The 21,187-nt window shown below is 43.0% G+C and overlaps 1 protein-coding gene and 1 pseudogene across 1 annotated transcript in view; one reads left to right on the forward strand and one right to left on the reverse strand.

Annotated features, from left to right (window-relative positions):
• The window catches only part of LOC128699337 (uncharacterized), a gene marked incomplete at its 5' end in the record, with an annotated part of 140,354 nt that extends 119,398 nt beyond the window's left edge, over positions 1 to 20,956 (reverse strand). The window contains 5 exon segments of the mRNA XM_053791981.2: positions 1,384 to 1,560; positions 10,883 to 11,065; positions 11,274 to 11,342; positions 16,834 to 16,980; positions 20,822 to 20,956. Coding sequence (XP_053647956.2) covers positions 1,384 to 1,560; positions 10,883 to 11,065; positions 11,274 to 11,342; positions 16,834 to 16,980; positions 20,822 to 20,956 — 711 coding nt within the window.
• Positions 11,882 to 11,997, forward strand: LOC128699538 (5S ribosomal RNA; annotated as a pseudogene).
• Positions 20,957 to 21,187: the final 231 nt, after the last annotated feature.

Raw genomic sequence — 21,187 nt, forward strand, 5'->3', positions numbered from 1 at the left:
GTCTACCACACACAGCCACAGTCTACCACACACAGCCACAGTCTACCACACACAGCCACAGTCTACCAAACACAGCCCCAGTCTACCACACACAGTCACAGTCTACCACACACAGCCACAGTCTACCACACACAGCCACAGTCTACCACACACAGCCACAGTCTACCACACACAGCCACAGTCTACCACACACAGCCACAGTCTACCACACACAGCCACAGTCTACCACACACAGCCACAGTCTACCACACATAGCCACAGTCTACCACACACAGCCACAGTCTACCACACACAGCCACAGTCTACCACACATAGCCACAGTCTACCACACACAGCCACAGTCTACCACACACAGCCACAGTCTACCACACATAGCCACAGTCTACCACACACAGCCACAGTCTACCACACACAGCCACAGTCTACCACACACAGCCACAGTCTACCACACACAGCCACAGTCTACCACACACAGCCACAGTCTACCACACACAGCCACAGTCTACCACACACAGCCACAGTCTACCACACACAGCCACAGTCTACCACACACAGACACAGTCTACCACACATAGCCACAGTCTACCACACACAGCCACAGTCTACCACACACAGCCACAGTCTACCACACACAGCCACAGTCTACCACACACAGCCACAGTCTACCATACACCACCACAGTCTACCACACACAGTCACAGTCTACCACACACAGCCACAGTCTACCACACACAGTCACAGTCTACCACACACAGCCACAGTCTACCACACACAGCCACAGTCTACCACACAAATCAAACACTGCCATACACCACCACAGTCTACCACACACAGTCACAGTCTACCACACACAGTCACAGTCTACCACACACAGCCACAGTCTACCACACACAGCCACAGTCTACCACACACAGCCACAGTCTACCACACACAGCCACAGTCTACCACACAAATCAAACACTGCCATACACCACCACAGTCTACCACACACTGTCAGACCACATCCCACTGCTGTCACCACTGTTATTACTGTTCTTGCTGCTGAACAGCGGTTTAGTGCCGATGAAGGTAGCGTAGGTAGCAATGATACGGCCGTGGACTAGTTTGGCATTAATTGGATAGGAGTGAGTACACAACGGGCAGTGTGAGGGAGTGACCGCAAGCCAGTCCGTGGAGGGGGAGCACTTGTGCCTATCAGGTTGGTTGGTCGGCCTCGGAGTGAGAGCGAATGGGCTCAGCCTCCCACTGACCTGGGTGAGCCTACAGAGGGCAGCACTTAAATGCCGCGAAATATGAACTAGTCAGAACAGACGGCTAGGCTGTGTGTTCTGACAGTACAGGCTGTCTACACCCCCACACATACTTGGTATACAGTAAACTCACCTCCTGCTCTTGTAAACCATCCATGATCTCCTCCATCTCAGCATCACTCTTGACTCTGGCCCCCACCCTTGAGAACCTCTCCTTCTCTTCTCTCTGCTTCCTTAGTTCTGGGAAGACTTTCTCAAAGAGTTCTCTGTTCTTGGCCACCTTCTCCTTGTGTCTCTTGGAGTTCTCAACCTGCAAGGTATGTGGGAGATGATGGAAGATGCTGGAAGGTGTGTATGCTGGGAGATGATGGGGATGCTGAGAGATGCTGGGGGTGGGAGATGAGAGATGCTGGAAGGTGTGTACATGTATGCTGGGAGAGGCTGGGACATGATGGAAGATGATAGGGGATGCTGGAAGGTGTGTATGGGTATGCTGGGAGATGCTGGGTATGACTGTGTATATACACTGGGAGATGTGTATCTCTCAGTATATATGCTGAGGTGTGTGTATATCTGTGTGTGTGTGTATAATGGGAGGTGTGTATGACTGTGTGTATACTGGAAGGTGTATATCTTAGTATGTGCAAAACAATCACAAACAGGTAATCTTAACCCTTAAAATGTCCAAACACAGATCTACTCTCACATGTGTAGCGCTCCAAACGTAGATCTACGTTTTTTACATGCTTTCAAATGGAGAAAATAAAGGTTGGAGCGCTACGCACGTAAACGTAGATCTACATTTGGACAGTCGAAGGGTTAACAATGCAAGACAAACCATGTACAAGCTCAAGTACTTTCAAACTTCTCAGTGCATCATCAGGAGCTTTGCAATGTTGCAAAGGCAGCAACAGGAGAAATGAGAGGAAGTTTTTTTCATAGCATGGTAACGTGGGTGGCACCCGCCAGTATCTCATTCTGCCCAGCAGAATGCCAACCACACACTGGTCCCCCCCACACCATATGGGGTCAAGTGGAGTAGGCCCCACAGTCTGCAGATAGCGTGAGGTAAAATAACTAAGAGATAGGTAACAGCTAGCCCTAAGTTTCTAACCACTGGCAACAGGTCATGTGATGTAAGAAGTTACATTACAATAGTGGATCATTTACATAATGTATTATTATTATAATCAAAAAAAGTGCTAAACCACAAGGGCTATACAGCATAAAATATGTAGCTAATGTGAACAACGTTCTAACTAATGAAACAGAAGGAATAAATCCTTCATTTTTGTCAGCCGGTAATACAACGTTCTAGAATATTCAGGAAATATTCTGTGTTAATATGTCTGTGTGAATTCTCCTGTTCAGGCTTTTCTTTCTTATAATAACTAGGTAATTCCTGATTTTCTTTTTACCACCATGTACCGCTGTACCTAGACGGGTTAGGACCTTAACAGGTCACTCTGCCTCTCTATTAGGCTATCCAAGGATGACCACACATGTGCACCCATACCTAAATGAACCCCCATGACTACCTCCTTACTACTGATGTTATATTGCTCAGGTTGCAGTATGTATTGCAGCACACCACCTACAGTACCTGTAGCATTGTGATACTTGTATGCAGTGGTAGGAGGGTGGGTTATGTCGATGGTCACGGAAGACCTAACATGTTAAATTTTGACATTCACGATGGATTTAACGATATGTTATGCATTATATTGATGTTCTCAATGGGCGTACCATGATGTTCAGTTTGCAGACTCTGGTTGAATATAACCGAAACATCACGAAACCCCCTGGCATAACGAGCAATTCCGTGTTTTTGTAAATTGTCGTTTAAGGCTGTGCACAATAGACTCCACTAAATAACTATCGAGTTTGTACAGCCAATAATTTGAGTTATATACAGCATTCAGATCATGTTGCAAGAGGGAGGACTCAGTTATGTTTGTTTCCATGATGGAATTGTTGGGTACAATCATCTGGGCGGCAGCCCACCCTGGTGGGTGATTACAAGAACGGACATGGTTAAAGATCACATTCAACACCTGGCTCTTCCTGACTGAGCCACTCACACTACCATACTCTGAAAAAACTTAACCTTATTTCTCCTATTGCTGCCTTTGCAACACTGCACAGCTCTTGTTGACACACTGAGAAGTGTGAAAGTACTTGAGCTTAAGATTTCCACTCCCCATGGCTGGTATCTCAGTATATATACACTAAGAGGTATATATCTCACTGCATATATACTGATACACTGAGAGGTATATATCTCAGTATATATAGATTGAGAGGTGTCTATCTCAGTATATATACATATATATATTCAGAATCTCCCACAAGCACAGTGTCATCAGCAAAAAGCAACTGTGAGAATTGTCACATGTTAGACAACCATGGTGACATTATGCATTCATGTCTAAGGCCTACTGTACTGTCTAACAATCATGGTGACACATCACTACTTAAGGCCTACTTTTAACTGGGAAAATAATCTCCCTCTCCTACACAAAGACACAGCCAATCTTCGTCAAAACTCTTAACTGCCTTCAGTAACCTACCACCTATTCCATACACCTACAACATTTGCCACATTACTAGTCTATGGAGCCTATTACAGGTCTTTTTTAAATCTATAAATTGAACACCTGTGTAAGTAAACAGGTCAAAATATTTAAAAAGGACCAGAAAAACTGAATACCTTTTGGTTTAAAGCATTTTACCCTGACTTTACTTTGATGTGTGATACATGTGATATGTGTATGGTGGAATACATATACATGCATGTATACCATACATGTTATCCATAGTAAGACTCAGGAAGTGTTGCCACAACATATATATATATGTCCTCCTGGAACTGGGAATTATGTGTGCGATGTGTGTTGTCAAGAGTGAATATTAACCCATTTGCTCACTGTCCTGTCACACTACACCCTAAGCTCAGCTCACTGTGTTGTAGTACTACACCCTGAGCTCATCTTACCATGCTGTAGTACTACACCCTGAGCTTAGCTTACCATGCTGTAGTACTACACCCTAAGCTCAGCTCACTGTGTTATAGTACTACACCCTGAGCTCAGCTTACCATGCTGTAGTACTACACCCTGAGCTCAGCTCACTGTGCTGTCGTACTACACCCTGAACTCAGCTCACTGTGCTGTCGTACTACACCCTGAGCTCAGCTCGCTGTGCTGTCATACTACACCCTGAGCTCAGCTCACTGTGCTGTCACACTACACCCTGAGCTCAGCTCACTGTGCTGTCGTACTACACCCTGAGCTCAGCTCGCTGTGCTGTCATACTACACCCTGAGCTCAGCTCACTGTGCTGTCACACTACACCCTGAGCTCAGCTCACCGTGCTGTAGTACTACACCCTGAGCTCATCTCACTGTGCTGTCATACTACACCCCGAGTTCAGCTCACTGTGCCGTCGTACTACACCCTGAGCTCATCTCACTGTGCTGTCGTACTACACCCTGAGCTCAGCTCACTGTGCTGTAGTACTACACCCTGAGCTCAGCTCACTGTGCTGTAGTACTACACCCTGAGCTCAGCTCACTGTGCTGTCACACTACACCCTGAGCTCATCTCACTGTGCTGTAGTACTACACCCTGAGCTCATCTCGCTGTGCTGTCGTACTACACCCTGAGCTCAGCTCGCTGTGCTGTCACACTACACCCTGAGCTCAGCTCACTGTGCTGTCACACTACACCCTGAGCTCAGCTCACTGTGCTGTCACACTACACCCTGAGCTCATCTGACTGTGCTGTCATACAACACCCTGAGCTCAGCTCATTGTGCTGTTGTACTACACCCTGAGCTCAGCTCACTGTGCTGTAGTACTACACCCTGAGCTCAGCTCACTGTGCTGTTGTACTACACCCTGAGCTCAGCTCACTGTGCTGTAGTACTACACCCTGAGCTCAGCTCACTGTGCTGTTGTACTACACCCTGAGCTCAGCTCACTGTGCTGTAGTACTACACCCTGAGCTCAGCTCACTGTGCTGTAGTACTACACTCTGAGCTCAGCTCACTGTGCTGTCGTACTACACCCTGAGCTCAGCTCACTGTGCTGTTGTACTACACCCTGAGCTCAGCTCACTGTGCTGTAGTACTACATCCTGAGCTCAGCTCACTGTGCTGTTGTACTACACCCTGAGCTCAGCTCACTGTGCTGTTGTACTACACCCTGAGCTCAGCTCACTGTGCTGTTGTACTACACCCTGAGCTCAGCTCACTGTGCTGTTGTACTACACACTGAGCTCAGCTCACTGTGCTGTCATACTACACCCTGAGCTCAGCTCACTGTGCTGTCATACTACACCCTGAGCTCAGCTCACTGTGCTGTAGTACTACACCCTGAGCTTAGCTCACTGTGCTGTAGTACTACACCCTGAGCTCAGCTCACTGTGCTGTAGTACTACACCCTGAGCTCAGCTCACTGTGCTGTAGTACTACACCCTGAGCTCAGCTCACTGTGCTGTAGTACTACACTCTGAGCTCAGCTCACTGTGTTGTCGTACTACACCCTGAGCTCAGCTCACTGTGCTGTTGTACTACACCCTGAGCTCAGCTCACTGTGCTGTAGTACTACACCCTGAGCTCAGCTCACTGTGCTGTCGTACTACACCCTGAGCTTAGCTCAATGTGCTGTAGTACTACACCCTGAGCTCAGCTCACTGTGCTGTCGTACTACACCCTGAGCTTAGCTCACTCAGATAAGCTGTGAGTGGTAAATTTAGGCCTGGATGTTAGAGAATAGGTCTATGTCATCAGTGTACACCACATAAAATCGTGCAGCGTGCAGTGTATGAGAAAAAACTGCAATGATATTTTTGGTTTAAAACAGCGACGGTGCAGTCTACGGTGGACCCCCGGTTTACGATATTATTTCATTCCAGAAGTATGTTCAGGTGCCAGTACTGAACGAATTTGTTCCCATAAGGAATATTGCATTTGTATAAAGGCAAAGGGGATAAAAGAGAGTGCAAAAATTATAGAGGGATAAGTCTGTTGAGTGTACCTGGTAAAGTGTATGGTAGAGTTATTATTGAAAGAATTAAGAGTAAGACGGAGAATAGGATAGCAGATGAACAAGGAGGCTTTAGGAAAGGTAGGGGGTGTGTGGACCAGGTGTTTACAGTGAAACATATAAGTGAACAGTATTTAGATAAGGCTAAAGAGGTCTTTGTGGCATTTATGGATTTGGAAAAGGCGTATGACAGGGTGGATAGGGGGGCAATGTGGCAGATGTTGCAAGTGTATGGTGTAGGAGGTAGGTTACTGAAAGCAGTGAAGAGTTTTTACGAGGATAGTGAGGCTCAAGTTAGAGTATGTAGGAAAGAGGGAAATTATTTCCCAGTAAAAGTAGGCCTTAGACAAGGATGTGTGATGTCACCGTGGTTGTTTAATATATTTATAGATGGGGTTGTAAGAGAAGTAAATGCGAGGGTCTTGACAAGAGGCGTGGAGTTAAAAGATAAAGAATCACACATAAAGTGGGAGTTGTCACAGTTGCTCTTTGCTGATGACACTGTGCTCTTGGGAGATTCTGAAGAGAAGTTGCAGAGATTGGTGGATGAATTTGGTAGGGTGTGCAAAAGAAGAAAATTAAAAGTGAATACAGGAAAGAGTAAGGTTATGAGGATAACAAAAATATTAGGTGATGAAAGATTGGATATCAGATTGGAGGGAGAGAGTATGGAGGAGGTGAATGTATTCGGATATTTGGGAGTGGACGTGTCAGCGGATGGGTCTATGAAAGATGAGGTGAATCATAGAATTGATGAGGGGAAAAGGGTGAGTGGTGCACTTAGGAGTCTGTGGAGACAAAGAACTTTGTCCTTGGAGGCAAAGAGGGGAATGTATGAGAGTATAGTTTTACCAACGCTCTTATATGGGTGTGAAGCATGGGTGATGAATGTTGCAGCAAGGAGAAGGCTGGAGGCAGTGGAGATGTCATGTCTGAGGGCAATGTGTGGTGTGAATATAATGCAGAGAATTCGTAGTTTGGAAGTTAGGAGGAGGTGCGGGATTACCAAAACTGTTGTCCAGAGGGCTGAGGAAGGGTTGTTGAGGTGGTTCGGACATGTAGAGAGAATGGAGCGAAACAGAGCGACTTCAAGAGTGTATCAGTCTGTAGTGGAAGGAAGGCGGGGTAGGGGTCGGCCTAGGAAAGGTTGGAGGGAGGGGGTAAAGGAGGTTTTGTGTGTGAGGGGCTTGGACTTCCAGCAGGCATGCGTGAGCGTGTTTGATAGGAGTGAATGGAGACAAATGGGTTTTAATACTTGACGTGCTGTTGGAGTGTGAGCAAAGTAACATTTATGAAGGGGTTCAGGGAAACCGGCAGGCCGGACTTGAGTCCTGGAGATGGGAAGTACAGTGTCTGCACTCTGAAGGAGGGGTGTTAATGTTGCAGTTTAAAAACTGTAGTGTAAAGCACCCTTCTGGCAAGACAGTGATGGAGTGAATGATGGTGAAAGTTTTTCTTTTTCGGGCCACCCTGCCTTGGTGGGAATCGGCCAGTGTGATAATAATAATAATAATAGATTAGTCCATTTCAGACCCCCAAACATACACATACAAACGCACTTACATAAATACATTTACATAATTGGTCGCACTGGGAGCTGATCGTAAACCGAGGGTCCACTGTATTTCTGTATGGTTTTTATGGATGTACTCTCAGTTTCCTGGTTTTATTTGATAGAATGGAAGATATATTACAGAAATACAGATGATTCTGAATGGTTTTAGGACTCAAAATAGCTTGAAATTGAGCCCAAAATAGTGGAATTGTTTGATTTTTTGCCGACGTTCAAGAGTAAACAAATAATGTCAAACGTCCAATACGAGATCTAACATGCATTCACAAATGTGCTGATATTATTTAATTATCACAATACTGCATGACAGTAAATCTATTTTTCGTGAGTCAAAATTCTGCGAAGAAAACGTCAAAATGTTATTCGTATGTAAAGCTTCTGGGAACGTGTCTGATGAACAGATGAAGTGTTATTTTAGTGCCACGAATGTCTGCATTGTATATTCTGGACCCTATTTTGAAATTTGCATATTTTGAACTGTGTGTGTGAAATTGGCCAAATTACCAATTTCTGATCACTAATTGGGAAACTGATGATTGGGCAATTTCTTGTGTTCAGTAAAATAGAAAAACATACTAGCAAAATAGCTATGAATTTGGTCGACTGGAACAATGTAACTGGCCTAAAATAGGACTCAAAGTGGGTAGAATTGCCGATGCAACAAAATTCATGATAGCGTAACTTTATCAACTGCCGATCAAATTTTGTAAATTTCATTTTATTACCATCAGAAAAAGATTCTCTGCCATTTAATAAAAAAAAATAAAAAAAAAATTTTTGAGAATTCTTGGACCCGTCGGACAAGTTTAAAATCGGGTTTTTGGATCGTCAAGGAGTTAAGTCTTGAGTAATTGTCACTATTTTTGTGCCTTGTGGCCGTTATTAAGCTAAATTAAGGCTATTTTTAGGCCATGGTAAACTGTGAATAATTGAACCCTCCAGATGCAGGGGTTCTACTGTACTGGTCTTGGCAACACTACACTTGGTCTTGGCAACACTACACTTGGTCTTGGCAACACTACACTTGGTCTTGGCAACACTACACTTGGTCTTGGCAACACTACACTTGATGTTGGCAACACTACACTTGGTCTTGGCAACACTACACTTGGTCTTGGCAACACTACACTTGGTCTTGGCAACACTACACTTGGTGTTGGCAACACTACACTTGGTGTTGGCAACACTACACTTGGTGTTGGCAACACTACACTTGGTGTTGGCAACACTACACTTGGTGTTGGCAACACTACACTTGGTGTTGGCAACACTACACTTGGTCTTGGCAACACTACACTTGGTGTTGGCAACACTACACTTGATGTTGGCAACACTACACTTGATGTTGGCAACACTACACTTGGTCTTGGCAACACTACACTTGATATTGGCAACACTACACTTGGTCTTGGCAACACTACACTTGGTCTTGGCAACACTACACTTGATGTTGGCAACACTACACTTGGTCTTGGCAACACTACACTTGGTCTTGGCAACACTACACTTGGTCTTGGCAACACTACACTTGCTGTTGGTAACACTACACTTGGTCTTGGCAACACTACACTTGATGTTGGCAACACTACACTTGGTCTTGGCAACACTACACTTGATGTTGGCAACACTACACTTGGTCTTGGCAACACTACACTTGATGTTGGCAACACTACACTTGATGTTGGCAACACAACACTTGGTGTTGGCAACACTACACTTGATGTTGGCAACACTACACTTGGTGGTGGCAACACTACACTTGATGTTGGCAACAATACACTTGGTGCTGGCAACACTACACTTGATGTTGGCAACACTACACTTGGTGGTGGCAACACTACACTTGATGTTGGCAACAATACACTTGGTGTTGGCAACACTACACTTGGTGTTGGCAACACTACACTTGGTGTTGGCAACACTACACTTGGTCTTGGCAACACTACACTTGATGTTGGCAACACTACACTTGATGTTGGCAACACAACACTTGGTGTTGGCAACACTACACTTGGTCTTGGCAACACTACACTTGATGTTGGCAACACTACACTTGATGTTGGCAACACTACACTTGATGTTGGCAACACTACACTTGGTACTGGCAACAATACACTTGGTGTTGGCAACACTACACTTGATGTTGGCAACACTACACTTGGTGCTGGCAACACTACACTTGGTGTTGGCAACAGTACACTTGATGTTGGCAACACTACACTTGATGTTGGCAACACTACACTTGGTCTTGGCAACACTACACTTGATGTTGGCAACACTACACTTGGTGCTGGCAACACTACACTTGGTGTTGGCAACACTACACTTGGTGCTGGCAACACTACACTTGGTGCTGGCAACACTACACTTGGTGTTGGCAACACTACACTTGGTGTTGGCAACACTACACTTGGTGCTGGCAACACTACACTTGGTGCTGGCAACACTACACTTGGTGTTGGCAACACTACACTTGGTGTTGGCAACACTACACTTGGTGCTGGCAACACTACACTTGATGTTGGCAACACTACACTTGGTGTTGGCAACACTACACTTGTACACCTCTTCAACCCTATCCACTTGCTCAGTGTTACTATGTATTACATGTATGGTATACATCTATGTCTACTGTGTTCCACTATCATTTATCAAACATTATCAAAGGAATGTCACTGTAAAATGCTTTAAACCAAAAGGAGTTTGATTTTGACGGTCAGACTGGTATAATCTGGGTGCTCTCTGCACTGTTTGTGTACATTGTAGTGTAGACACTTGGTCTACAAACTGTCTAACACTGTCTAACATTTCTAAAACGGTCAATCATGAGTTTAGAGTAGGTCTGGATAAGGTTAGAACCCCATTCTTCAACTACTCTGTCATGAGCTTGGAGTACGTCTGGGTGACGCTGGAGTCCCTCTTGTTTTTGCTGGAGTGTCTCTCTCAATTGCCTATCTACCTCTCTCAATCATCTACCTGTCTACCTCACAATGATATACCAGCATCATCTACCTTCTCAACTTTCTTCAACCACTCCGTCATCAGCTTGGAGTACGTCTGGGTGATGCTGGAGTCCCTCTCATTCTTGCTGGAATGCCTCTTCTTGAAATACTCCACCAAGCGTCGCTTGAATCCCGCATATTGCCGCTTGTTTGACATGTATACTTCCGTGTCCGTCGGCTGGTGGTACAACGGCTGGAAATACACCCTGTATTACTCTACACGGCTGGAAATGTGTATACACCAGGCTACAAATACTGTATTAATACACCAGACTACAAACACACTGTATTAATACACCAGACTACAAACACACTGTATTAATACACTAGGCTACAAACACTGTATTAATACACAAGGCTACAAACACAGTATTAATACATCAACACAATCATCAACTCACCAAGACTGTGGGAACATCTGTCGGTGGCATCAATTTGTCCAGGATGTTGTGCGATTCCTCCGCTTTTTTCTGCAATGGAAAGAATGTCATTTACCCATTAATTTTAGACCATCAACTTTGCAGTTTATTTCTACAGAGGAAAAGTCAATTACCCATCAACTGCTGCCCCAGATGTCTAATTTCTGCGGTGGAAAGAATGTCAAATACCCATCAATTTGCAGACCATCAACTGTGTGGCTGATTGTTGCCCCAGAGGTCTACTTTCTGCAGCAGAAAGAACATCAATTATCCATCAATAATGGACTGTCAATTATGTGGATGATCGCTGCAGATGATTGTTGCTTTTTTTTGTTTGTTTTAAGTTGGAAAACGATGGCATTTTGGTTTTATGTTGGAAAATGACATTTTGTTGGGGTTTTAAGTCAGAAAACAATGGTATTTGAGGTTTTAAGTCAGAAAATTATGGGTTTTTTGGCGGTGTCCATGTCTAAAGCGAGAAGACCGAAAATCGTTTTTCTGGTTTTTGGAGACAGAAAACATGTTAAACTTCCCTAAGTTGGGGGGGAAAGGAGGAGGAGGGGTGAGCAGTCCCACCAATGGTACAGTGGCGCCACATACCACGTTGAACACACCGCTTCTCGTCCGATCAGCGAAGTTAAGCAACGTTGGGTTTGGTTAGTACTTGGATGGGTGACCGCCTGGGAACACCAAATGCTGTTGGCGTTTATAATTTAGGTGGCCCGGTGGCCTGATGGCTAAAGCTCCCGCTTCACACATGGAGGGCCCGGGTTTGATTCCCGGCGGGTGGAAACATTTCGACACGTTTCCTTACACCTGTTGTCCTGTTCACCTAGCAGCAAATAGGTACCTGGGTGTTAGTCGACTGGTGTGGGTGGCATCCTGGGGGACAAGATTAACGACCCCAATGGAAATAAGTTAGACAGTCCTGGATGACGCACTGACTTTCTTGGCTTATCCTGGGTGGCTAACCCTCCGGGGTTAAAAATCCGAACGAAATCTTATCTTATCTTATTCTCAATACACTCTTAACACTTAAACGGACCAAACAGATCGACGTTCAAATTCGTAGCTACAAAAGTAGATCTACTTTTTTTTTACATATTTTCAATAACAAAAAAAAATGTAGATAAAAGTTTTCAAATGTAAAACAAAAAAGAAGATGTACATTTTTTTCCATACTTTCAGAAGTTGAAAAAACGTATATATACGTTTGGACCGTTTAAGGGTTAATTTGTAAGATTTAATCTAGTAATGAAGCTTTCCTAGCCTACTGTACACACTATTACTTCTCACACACATTAACTCGTAAACGGACCAAGCAGATCTACGTTCACATGTGTTGCGCTACAAAAGTAGATTACGTTTTTTTTACATATTTTCAAATATAACAAAAAAAAGTAGATCAAAGTTTTTTTTACACGTTTTCAAATGTAAAAAACAAAAAGAAGATCTACTTTTTTTACATACTTTCAAATGTTGAAAAAACGTATATTTACGTTTGGACCATTTACGGGTTAAAGTTCGACTTAGACATAGTGACCATAACACCTCTCCCAGCCTACACTGTTATACCTTTGATATACCTTTGAAGAGTTTCCAGAGTTTATCTACTCTCTGAGCCCGGCCATGGGCCAGGCTCGTCTGGTGCTTGCCTGGTCAACCAGGCTGTTGCTGCTGGAGGCCCGCTGCCCCACATATCCATCACAGACTGGTTGATCTGGCACCTGGTGAAGATACTTGTCTAGTTTCCTCTTAAAGGCTTCAACACTTGTTCCAGCAGTGTTTCTGATATCTTCTGGTAAGATGTTGAAAAGTCTGGGACCCCGGATGTTGATACAGTGTTCCCTTATTGTCCCCACCGCACCCCTGCTCCTCACTGAGTTTATCGTACACTTCCTCCCATAGCTCTCACTCCAGTATGTTATGGCAGTGTGCAGATTTGGGGCCAGGCCCTCGAGTACCTTCCAGGTATATATTATCATGTACCTCTCTCTCCTCCACTCCAATGAGTACATGCTCAAGACTTATAGGCTGTGATGTAGTTCAGCTGGGCTTGTGAGGTCTCTAGGGAGACCTAATTATATGGTCACACCTGGCCTTGGCAAATGTCTGTCAGCCACGCCTCTCGGCATCAAGTCGTAATATGTGGTCTACGCCTTATGGGGAAGGGGGTGCTTAGAGGAATATAAGCCAGGGAACAGCTGAGCAAGGGGTTGTTGGCGACAGGTCCGGGGAGCGAGAGCTCTGGACAGCCGCGTGGGTAGTGGACCACGCATTGGGAATCTTGGGTCAGCTGGTCGGTGAATTAAGAGTGAGTACTAGTCCGTGTTACTAATAACATCTACCTTACCCCTGGTAATAAGTCTCATAGTTCAACTGTTACATTATGTCAATTTCCACCAGTATTTGTTGTATTCTAGCCCTTTTATGTTGTTAAGTAAACTATAGCCATAGTTTCCATTTTTATTTGTACCTTCATATGCTATACCCTATTCTGTTAAGCACTGGGATAACACAGGAGACGTGCTCACTTGCTGGGATACCTCAGGCAGAGTGGGTAAAGGTCTCACAATGTGTTCCCAGTAGTTTAGGTGCTTTCCTGGCTCAATGTGAGCCATAAATGATCTCTGTATTTGTTCCAGCTCCGATATTTCTCCTGCCTTGAACGGGGCCGTCAGCACTGAACAATATTCTAAGTGAGGGAGCACTAGTGATTTGAAGAGTGTCACCATCAGCATTATTTCCCTTGTTTTGAAAGTTCTCAATACCAACCCTGTCATCTTCCTGGCTGTCGTGATCTTTGTCTTGTTATGGTCTTTAAAAGACAGGTCTGCTGACATAAGCAGTAGGCACAGGTATAACCTTTCCCAGCCTAACTATTAATAGCAGTAGGCACAGATATAACCTCTCCCAGCCTAACTGTTACAAGCAGTAGGCAGAGGTATAACCTCTCCCAGCCTACACTGTTACAAACAGTAGGCACAGGTATAACACCTCTCCCAGCTTACACTGTTACAAGCAGTAGGCACAGGTACAGCAAACCATAAGTGCCCATGGGGTACGCAGCACTGTGCCTGCCTGCCAGTCATACATGAAACACAAGGGTGAGTGTACACAAAGTCGTGCGGTGAAGTACTCTAACCTTTGATAACAAACCACGATGCGAATTAGATACATTTCACTGCGATAACAGCCATTTTGCTGGTGTACCTGGCAGTTACACCTGACTTGTACAGGTATCTCAGCAGCCACCTAAGTAACCTCAAGTTGTATTGAATACGTAATTTCTGTCCTTTGGGGCCATGTGTAGGGGTCAAGCCTATAACCACCAGAGACCTACAGTGCAACTATCTCGGCACAACTGCCCTCGTGTGAAAGATGTACGTAAGAGTAGTTCAGGTAACCAGGAATGACATGGCAGGTTCCTAGTCTGGGGACCATCAATGACTGGGCATGGATCACTAACTTAACCAGTCAGAACCCCCATACACACTCTCTATTCTATACAACAATGGGGTTTTCTGGTCTTAAGACAGAAAATGATGGTTTTTCTGGTTTTTACAGACCAAAAACATTGGTTTTTTGTCTTAAGTCAAAATGTTAGTTTTTCTTGTTTTTAGAGACAGAAAACAAAGGTTTCTTAGGTTTTAAGTCAGAAAATGGTATTTTTTCTGGTCTTTAGAGTAAAAAAAACATGGTTTTTCCTAGATCACAATTCGGCAGATGAGCCGATGCATCATCCCAACTGCCACACGAGAGAAACCTAGCCAGGTAAGTTGATGACGGCACCTGACACACACCACCACTGGCAGTGCCACACAGAGAAGACGACACAATGACTAACACATCAGTCTGGAGTTTAACAACTCTCTAGCACGGGTTCAACCCTGGCCTGTGGTATGCTTTGTTCGCAACGTGTCATTGAGATCTCATGAGTCATGACTATCACTCAGTCACTCTGATGAGGCTGACACTAACATGCTTCATACACAATATTATTATTATAATAATAATTATCATTATTATTACTATTATCACTATATTATTACTATTAAAATTTATTATTATTGTTACTATTATCATAATTACCACCACCACTACCATTACTACCACCACCACTACCATTACTACCACCACCACTACCATTGCTACGACCACCACCACTACCATTATTACCACCACCACCACTACCATTACTACCACCACCACCACTACCATTACTACCACCACCACCACTACCATTACTACCACCACCACTACCATTACTACCACCACCACTACCATTACTACCACCACCACTACCATTGCTACGACCACCGCCACTACCATTACTACCACCACCACTACCATTGCTACGACCACCACCACTACCATTACTACGACCACCACCACTACCATTACTACCACCACCACCACTACCATTACTACCACCACCACTACCATTACTACCACCACCACTACCATTGCTACGACCACCGCCACTACCATTACTACGACCACCGCCACTACCATTACTACCACCACCACTACCATTACTACGACCACCACCACTACCATTACTACAACCACCACCACTACCATTACTACCACCACCACTACCATTGCTACGACCACCGCCACAACCATTACTATGACCACCACTACCATTACTACCACCACCACTAAAACTACTACAACCACTACCATTACTACCACCACCACTACCATTACTACGACCACCGCCACTACCATTACTACGACCACCGCCACTACCATTACTACGACCACCACCACTACCATTACTATGACCACCACCACTACCATTACTACGACAACCACCACTACCACCACTACAACTACCACCACCACTACTATGATCACTACCACCACCACTACCATTGCTACGACCACCGCCACTACCATTACTACGCCCACCACCACTACCATTACTACCACCACCACTACCATTGCTACGACCACCGCCACTACCATTACTACGACCACCACCACTACCATTACTACCACCACCACTACCATTGCTACGACCACCGCCACTACCATTACTACGACCACCACCACTACCATTACTACCACCACCATTACCATTGCTACGACCACCGCCACTACCATTACTACGACCACCACCACTACCATTACTACGACCACCACCACTACCATTACTACGACCACCACCACTACCATTACTACCACCACCACTACCATTGCTACGACCACCACCACTACCATTACTACCACCACCATTATCATTGCTACGACCACCGCCACTACCATTACTACAACCACCGCCACTACCATTACTACGACCACCACCACTACCATTACTACCACCACCATTACCATTGCTACGACCACCGCCACTACCATTACTATGACCACCACCACTACCATTACTACAACAACCACCACTACCACCACTACAACTACCACCACCACTACTATGATCACTACCACCACCACCATTACTACCACCACCACCATTACTACCACCACCACCATTACTATGACCACTACCACCATCACTACAATGACCACTACTCACCCTGTTCTCAGCATATATAATCTGAGCAATACTGTGGTGCCGGGGCTCCTTGACATCCTCTTCCTCCGTCTTGGCGCCATCACCCTTCTGCGCTGCCGCCTGCAACTCTCCCTCCTTCTTCCGAAGCTTTGCAATGCTCGACTCTGCCTGCAGTCATTGCAACCTTGTTAGTATCAGCGTGCAACATATGTGTGTGTGTGTGTGTGTAATTATATATATATATATATATATATATATATATATATATATATATATATATATATATATATATATATATATATATATATATATATATATATATATATATATACACCTACCATCAGACCTGCTCGACTTACGACCGTGTTTTTTATGCCAAATTTCTGGGAAATAAACAAGTATTTGTGTTGTACACAGTGTTTATCCTAAACCTTACAGTATAAAATACAGTACTAACAGCATAAAAAGTAAAGTAAAACATGAAATACCAAAATAAAACAATAAAATAAAGTCATTACAAAAATGTTTTGTTGATATTCAGTAGTAAAGTTCGACTTACGACCATTTCGACTTACGACCGGTTTCTCGGAACCGAACTCGGTCGTAAGTCGGATGGTAGGTGTGTGTGTATATATATATATATATATATATATATATATATATATATATATATATATATATATATATATATATATATAATATACAGCAGGGCCCCGCTTTACAGCGTTTCACTTTACGGCGTTCCACTAATACGGTCATTTCAAATTATGACCAAAACTCGCTATACGGCTCCCCCCACCTGACTTTCTAATACGGTCACCGCGCCCCACCTTGTTTGTTTACATTCTTCGTGAGCTCAGTAAGCACTAAGTCTCTCCATTTTGTCTGGAAACTCCAAAATTTCAAATGTTTTTAAATGTTATTTCATATTTTATATATACAGTGGACCCCCGCATAACGATTACCTCCGAATGTGACCAATTATGTAAGTGTATTTATGTAAGTGCGTTTGTACGTGTATGTTTGGGGGTCTGAAATGGACTAATCTACTTCACAATATTTCTTATGGGAACAAATTCGGTCAGTACTGGCACCTGAACATACTTCTGGAGTGAAAAAATATCGTTAACCGGGGGTCCACTGTACTCTGATAATTATACTTATGTATACCTGTACTTAAATAAACTTACATACTGTGCTGGCATGCAGGTACACATTAAAATCAGTAAGAGTGTCTTATGTCTCCAGACGTCATATTAGTAATGATAATAATAATCATCGAGTCTCATTTAAATGTCGTATATTACGTTAAATACACATTTTCATTAATCCATCTATGATATTTTTTCAAAATTATATAATAAACACAATACATAACATAAAAAGATGATAAATACACCCCACAATAGAATAAATAAACATAAATATGAGATGTGGTAGCAGACGACTTGCACAAGTGACGCCATATTAAAAATGCTAATAATAATAATAATAATCACCGAGTCTCATTAAATGTTGTATATTACGTTAATATACACATTTTCATTAATCCATCCATGATATTTTTTTCAAAATTATATAATAAACACGATACATAACATAAAATGATGATAAATACACCCTACAATAGAATAAATAAACATAAATATGAGATGTGGTAGCCAGATAACTTGTACAAGTGATGCCAAGAATAACATTTTCTCTAATCTAACATAAGAGAAAATGTGTTACTGGGGGTAACTGTAGAAAATTATTCCTTTCGTATGTATGTAAGTAAGTTTATTCAGGTATACACAAATACAGTTACATAGATTAACATACATAACAACATATGTGTAGAGAACCTAGGATAACCCAAAAAAGTCAGAGTGACTTACTTCCATTGCCTTCACTCTGAGCATCATTTCTTCTCAAAATGATGTTACATGAGAATGGGAGTGTTCTTCTTTATTTATTCTACCGTATCAATGTAGAGACAACCTGTACACAATGTAACTTGTACACAAACCAGACGTGTACACTTCGTTTACAAAACTTACCTTCGCCTGGCTTGTTTACATAACTCTGCACCTGTCCTCTCTCATGCACTCATTCTTTCTCTCTCTCATTTATTCGTTTTATCTCATTTACTTACTCCTAACCCTACATTAAGACTACAAATATTTTAAGGTAAGTAATGAGTGAACTGTATATACATTTTATCGCTCTGGGATGCTTAACCCTTTGACTGTCGCAACCCCAAATCCTGAGGTGTCTCCTGGTGTCGCAAAATTTAAAAAAAAAAAAAAATTATTTTTTCTTATGAAATGATAGAGAATCTTTTCCCGATTGTAAAGACACCAAAAAAAACGAAATTTGATGGAAAACTGACGGAATTACGCTCTCGCGAAGTTAGCAACTTCGGCGATATTTAAAAATCGGCAATTTCGCCCACTTTGAGCCCTATTTTCGGCTAATTCCGTTATTCCAGTCAACCAAACTCATAACTATTTCTTCAGAACTATTTTTTCTATCGATTGAGTACAAGAAACTGCCCATTTACCGATTTCAACTACCCAATAACATGGTCAGAAATTTGCAATTTGGCCAATTTCACGAAAATTAAAAAATACGACAATTTCAAAATAAGGTCCAGAATGAACAATGCAGACATTCCTGGCTCTAAAATAACATTTTCTTTGTTCATCAGTCATGTCTCCAGGTCCCTGTGATATTACTCTTGCTTTTTATTTTGAAATTTTATTCAAACAAAAAATAGAAGATTTACTGTTATGCAGACTACTGCAATACTGTAATAATTGTAAAAATTACATCAACCCATTCATGACTGCATATTAGAATGGCTATTTGGACATTTATTGGACAATGACATCATTTGTTTACTTTTGAACATCGGCAAAAACCAAACATTTCCTGTACTTTGAGCTCCATTTCCAGGTTCTTTTTATAGTAAAATTAATCAAAATCACCTCTGTTTCTATAAAATAGTTTCCATTCTATCAAATGAGACCAAGAAATCGCAAATACAACTATAAAAAATATACGAAAAAACACTGCAAAGTTTCTGTTTTAATCGAAAATTAATGTCTCAGTTTTTTTTTTCATAAGAACATTAGGATTTGTTCTAGGTAGTAGGTTGGTAAACAGCAACCACCCAGGGAGGTACTACCGTCCTGCCAAGTGAGTGTACAACGAAAGCCTGTAATTGTTTTACATGATGGTAGGATTGCTGGTGTCTTTTGTCTGTCTCATAAACATGCAAGATTTCAGGTATGTCTTGCTACTTCTACTTGCATTTAGGTCACACTACACATACATGTACAAGCATATATATACACACACACACCCCTCTGGGTTTTCTTCTATTTTCTTTCTAGTTCTTGTTCTTGTTTATTTCCTCTTACCTCCATGGGGAAGTGGAACAGAATTCTTCCTCCGTAAGCCATGCGTGTTGTAAGAGGCGACTAAAATGCCGGGAGCAAGGGGCTAGTAACCCCTTCTCCTGTATATATTACTAAATTTAAAAAGAGAAACTTTAGTTTTTTCTTTTGAGCCACCCTGCCTCGGTGGGATACGGCTGGTATGTTGAAAGAAGAAAGATTAGGATTTGTTTTATGTGGTGCACACATACCACATAGATGTATTCTCTCATATCTAGGCCCAAATTTACCGCTCATAGCTAATCAGAGTGAGCTGAGCTCATGGCATAGATCTACGGTTTGGACCCTCAATGTAAAGCCGTACATCTACGGCACGGACCCTGAAAGGATTAACTCTATTAGACACCCATGAGTTAGTCCTATTTATTTCTTCTCACTGAAACTCCCTGACCGTCAGTTTTGTTTCAGTTACAGCTATGACATCTACCTTCTTCATAACAATGGCATTTATTGCAGTCTACAACTGTCGTCTAATTTAAACCTCACCATCCACAAGTGTGGTCTAACTTTAGCTCCACTCTCTACAAATGTGGTCTAACTTTAGCCTCATCGTCTACAAGTGATCTTACCTTAGCAATCTCACGGTCTACTTGTTCTATATGTTTGAGTAGATCATCTTTGGTTGACCTGAGCGGAGACTCATCTCTGGGGTCCGACGGAAGGGTTGGGGAGATGGCTTCAACCTGCGGCGTGTACGTTGATTCCTGCCAAGACATGGACAATACTTGTTAAAGGTGCCTTATGAACACGTTACAAACACGAATACTTGTTACAAATGCATTATGAACCCATTACAGAACACAAATACAGTGGACCCCCGCATAACGATCACCTCCGAATGCGACCAATTATGTAAGTGTATTTATGTAAGTGCGTTTGTACGTGTATGTTTAGGGGTCTGAAATGGACTAATCTACTTCACAATATTTCTTATG

This window comes from Cherax quadricarinatus, unplaced genomic scaffold (genome assembly GCF_038502225.1).
Source record: "Cherax quadricarinatus isolate ZL_2023a unplaced genomic scaffold, ASM3850222v1 Contig586, whole genome shotgun sequence".
NCBI lineage: Eukaryota > Metazoa > Arthropoda > Malacostraca > Decapoda > Parastacidae > Cherax > Cherax quadricarinatus.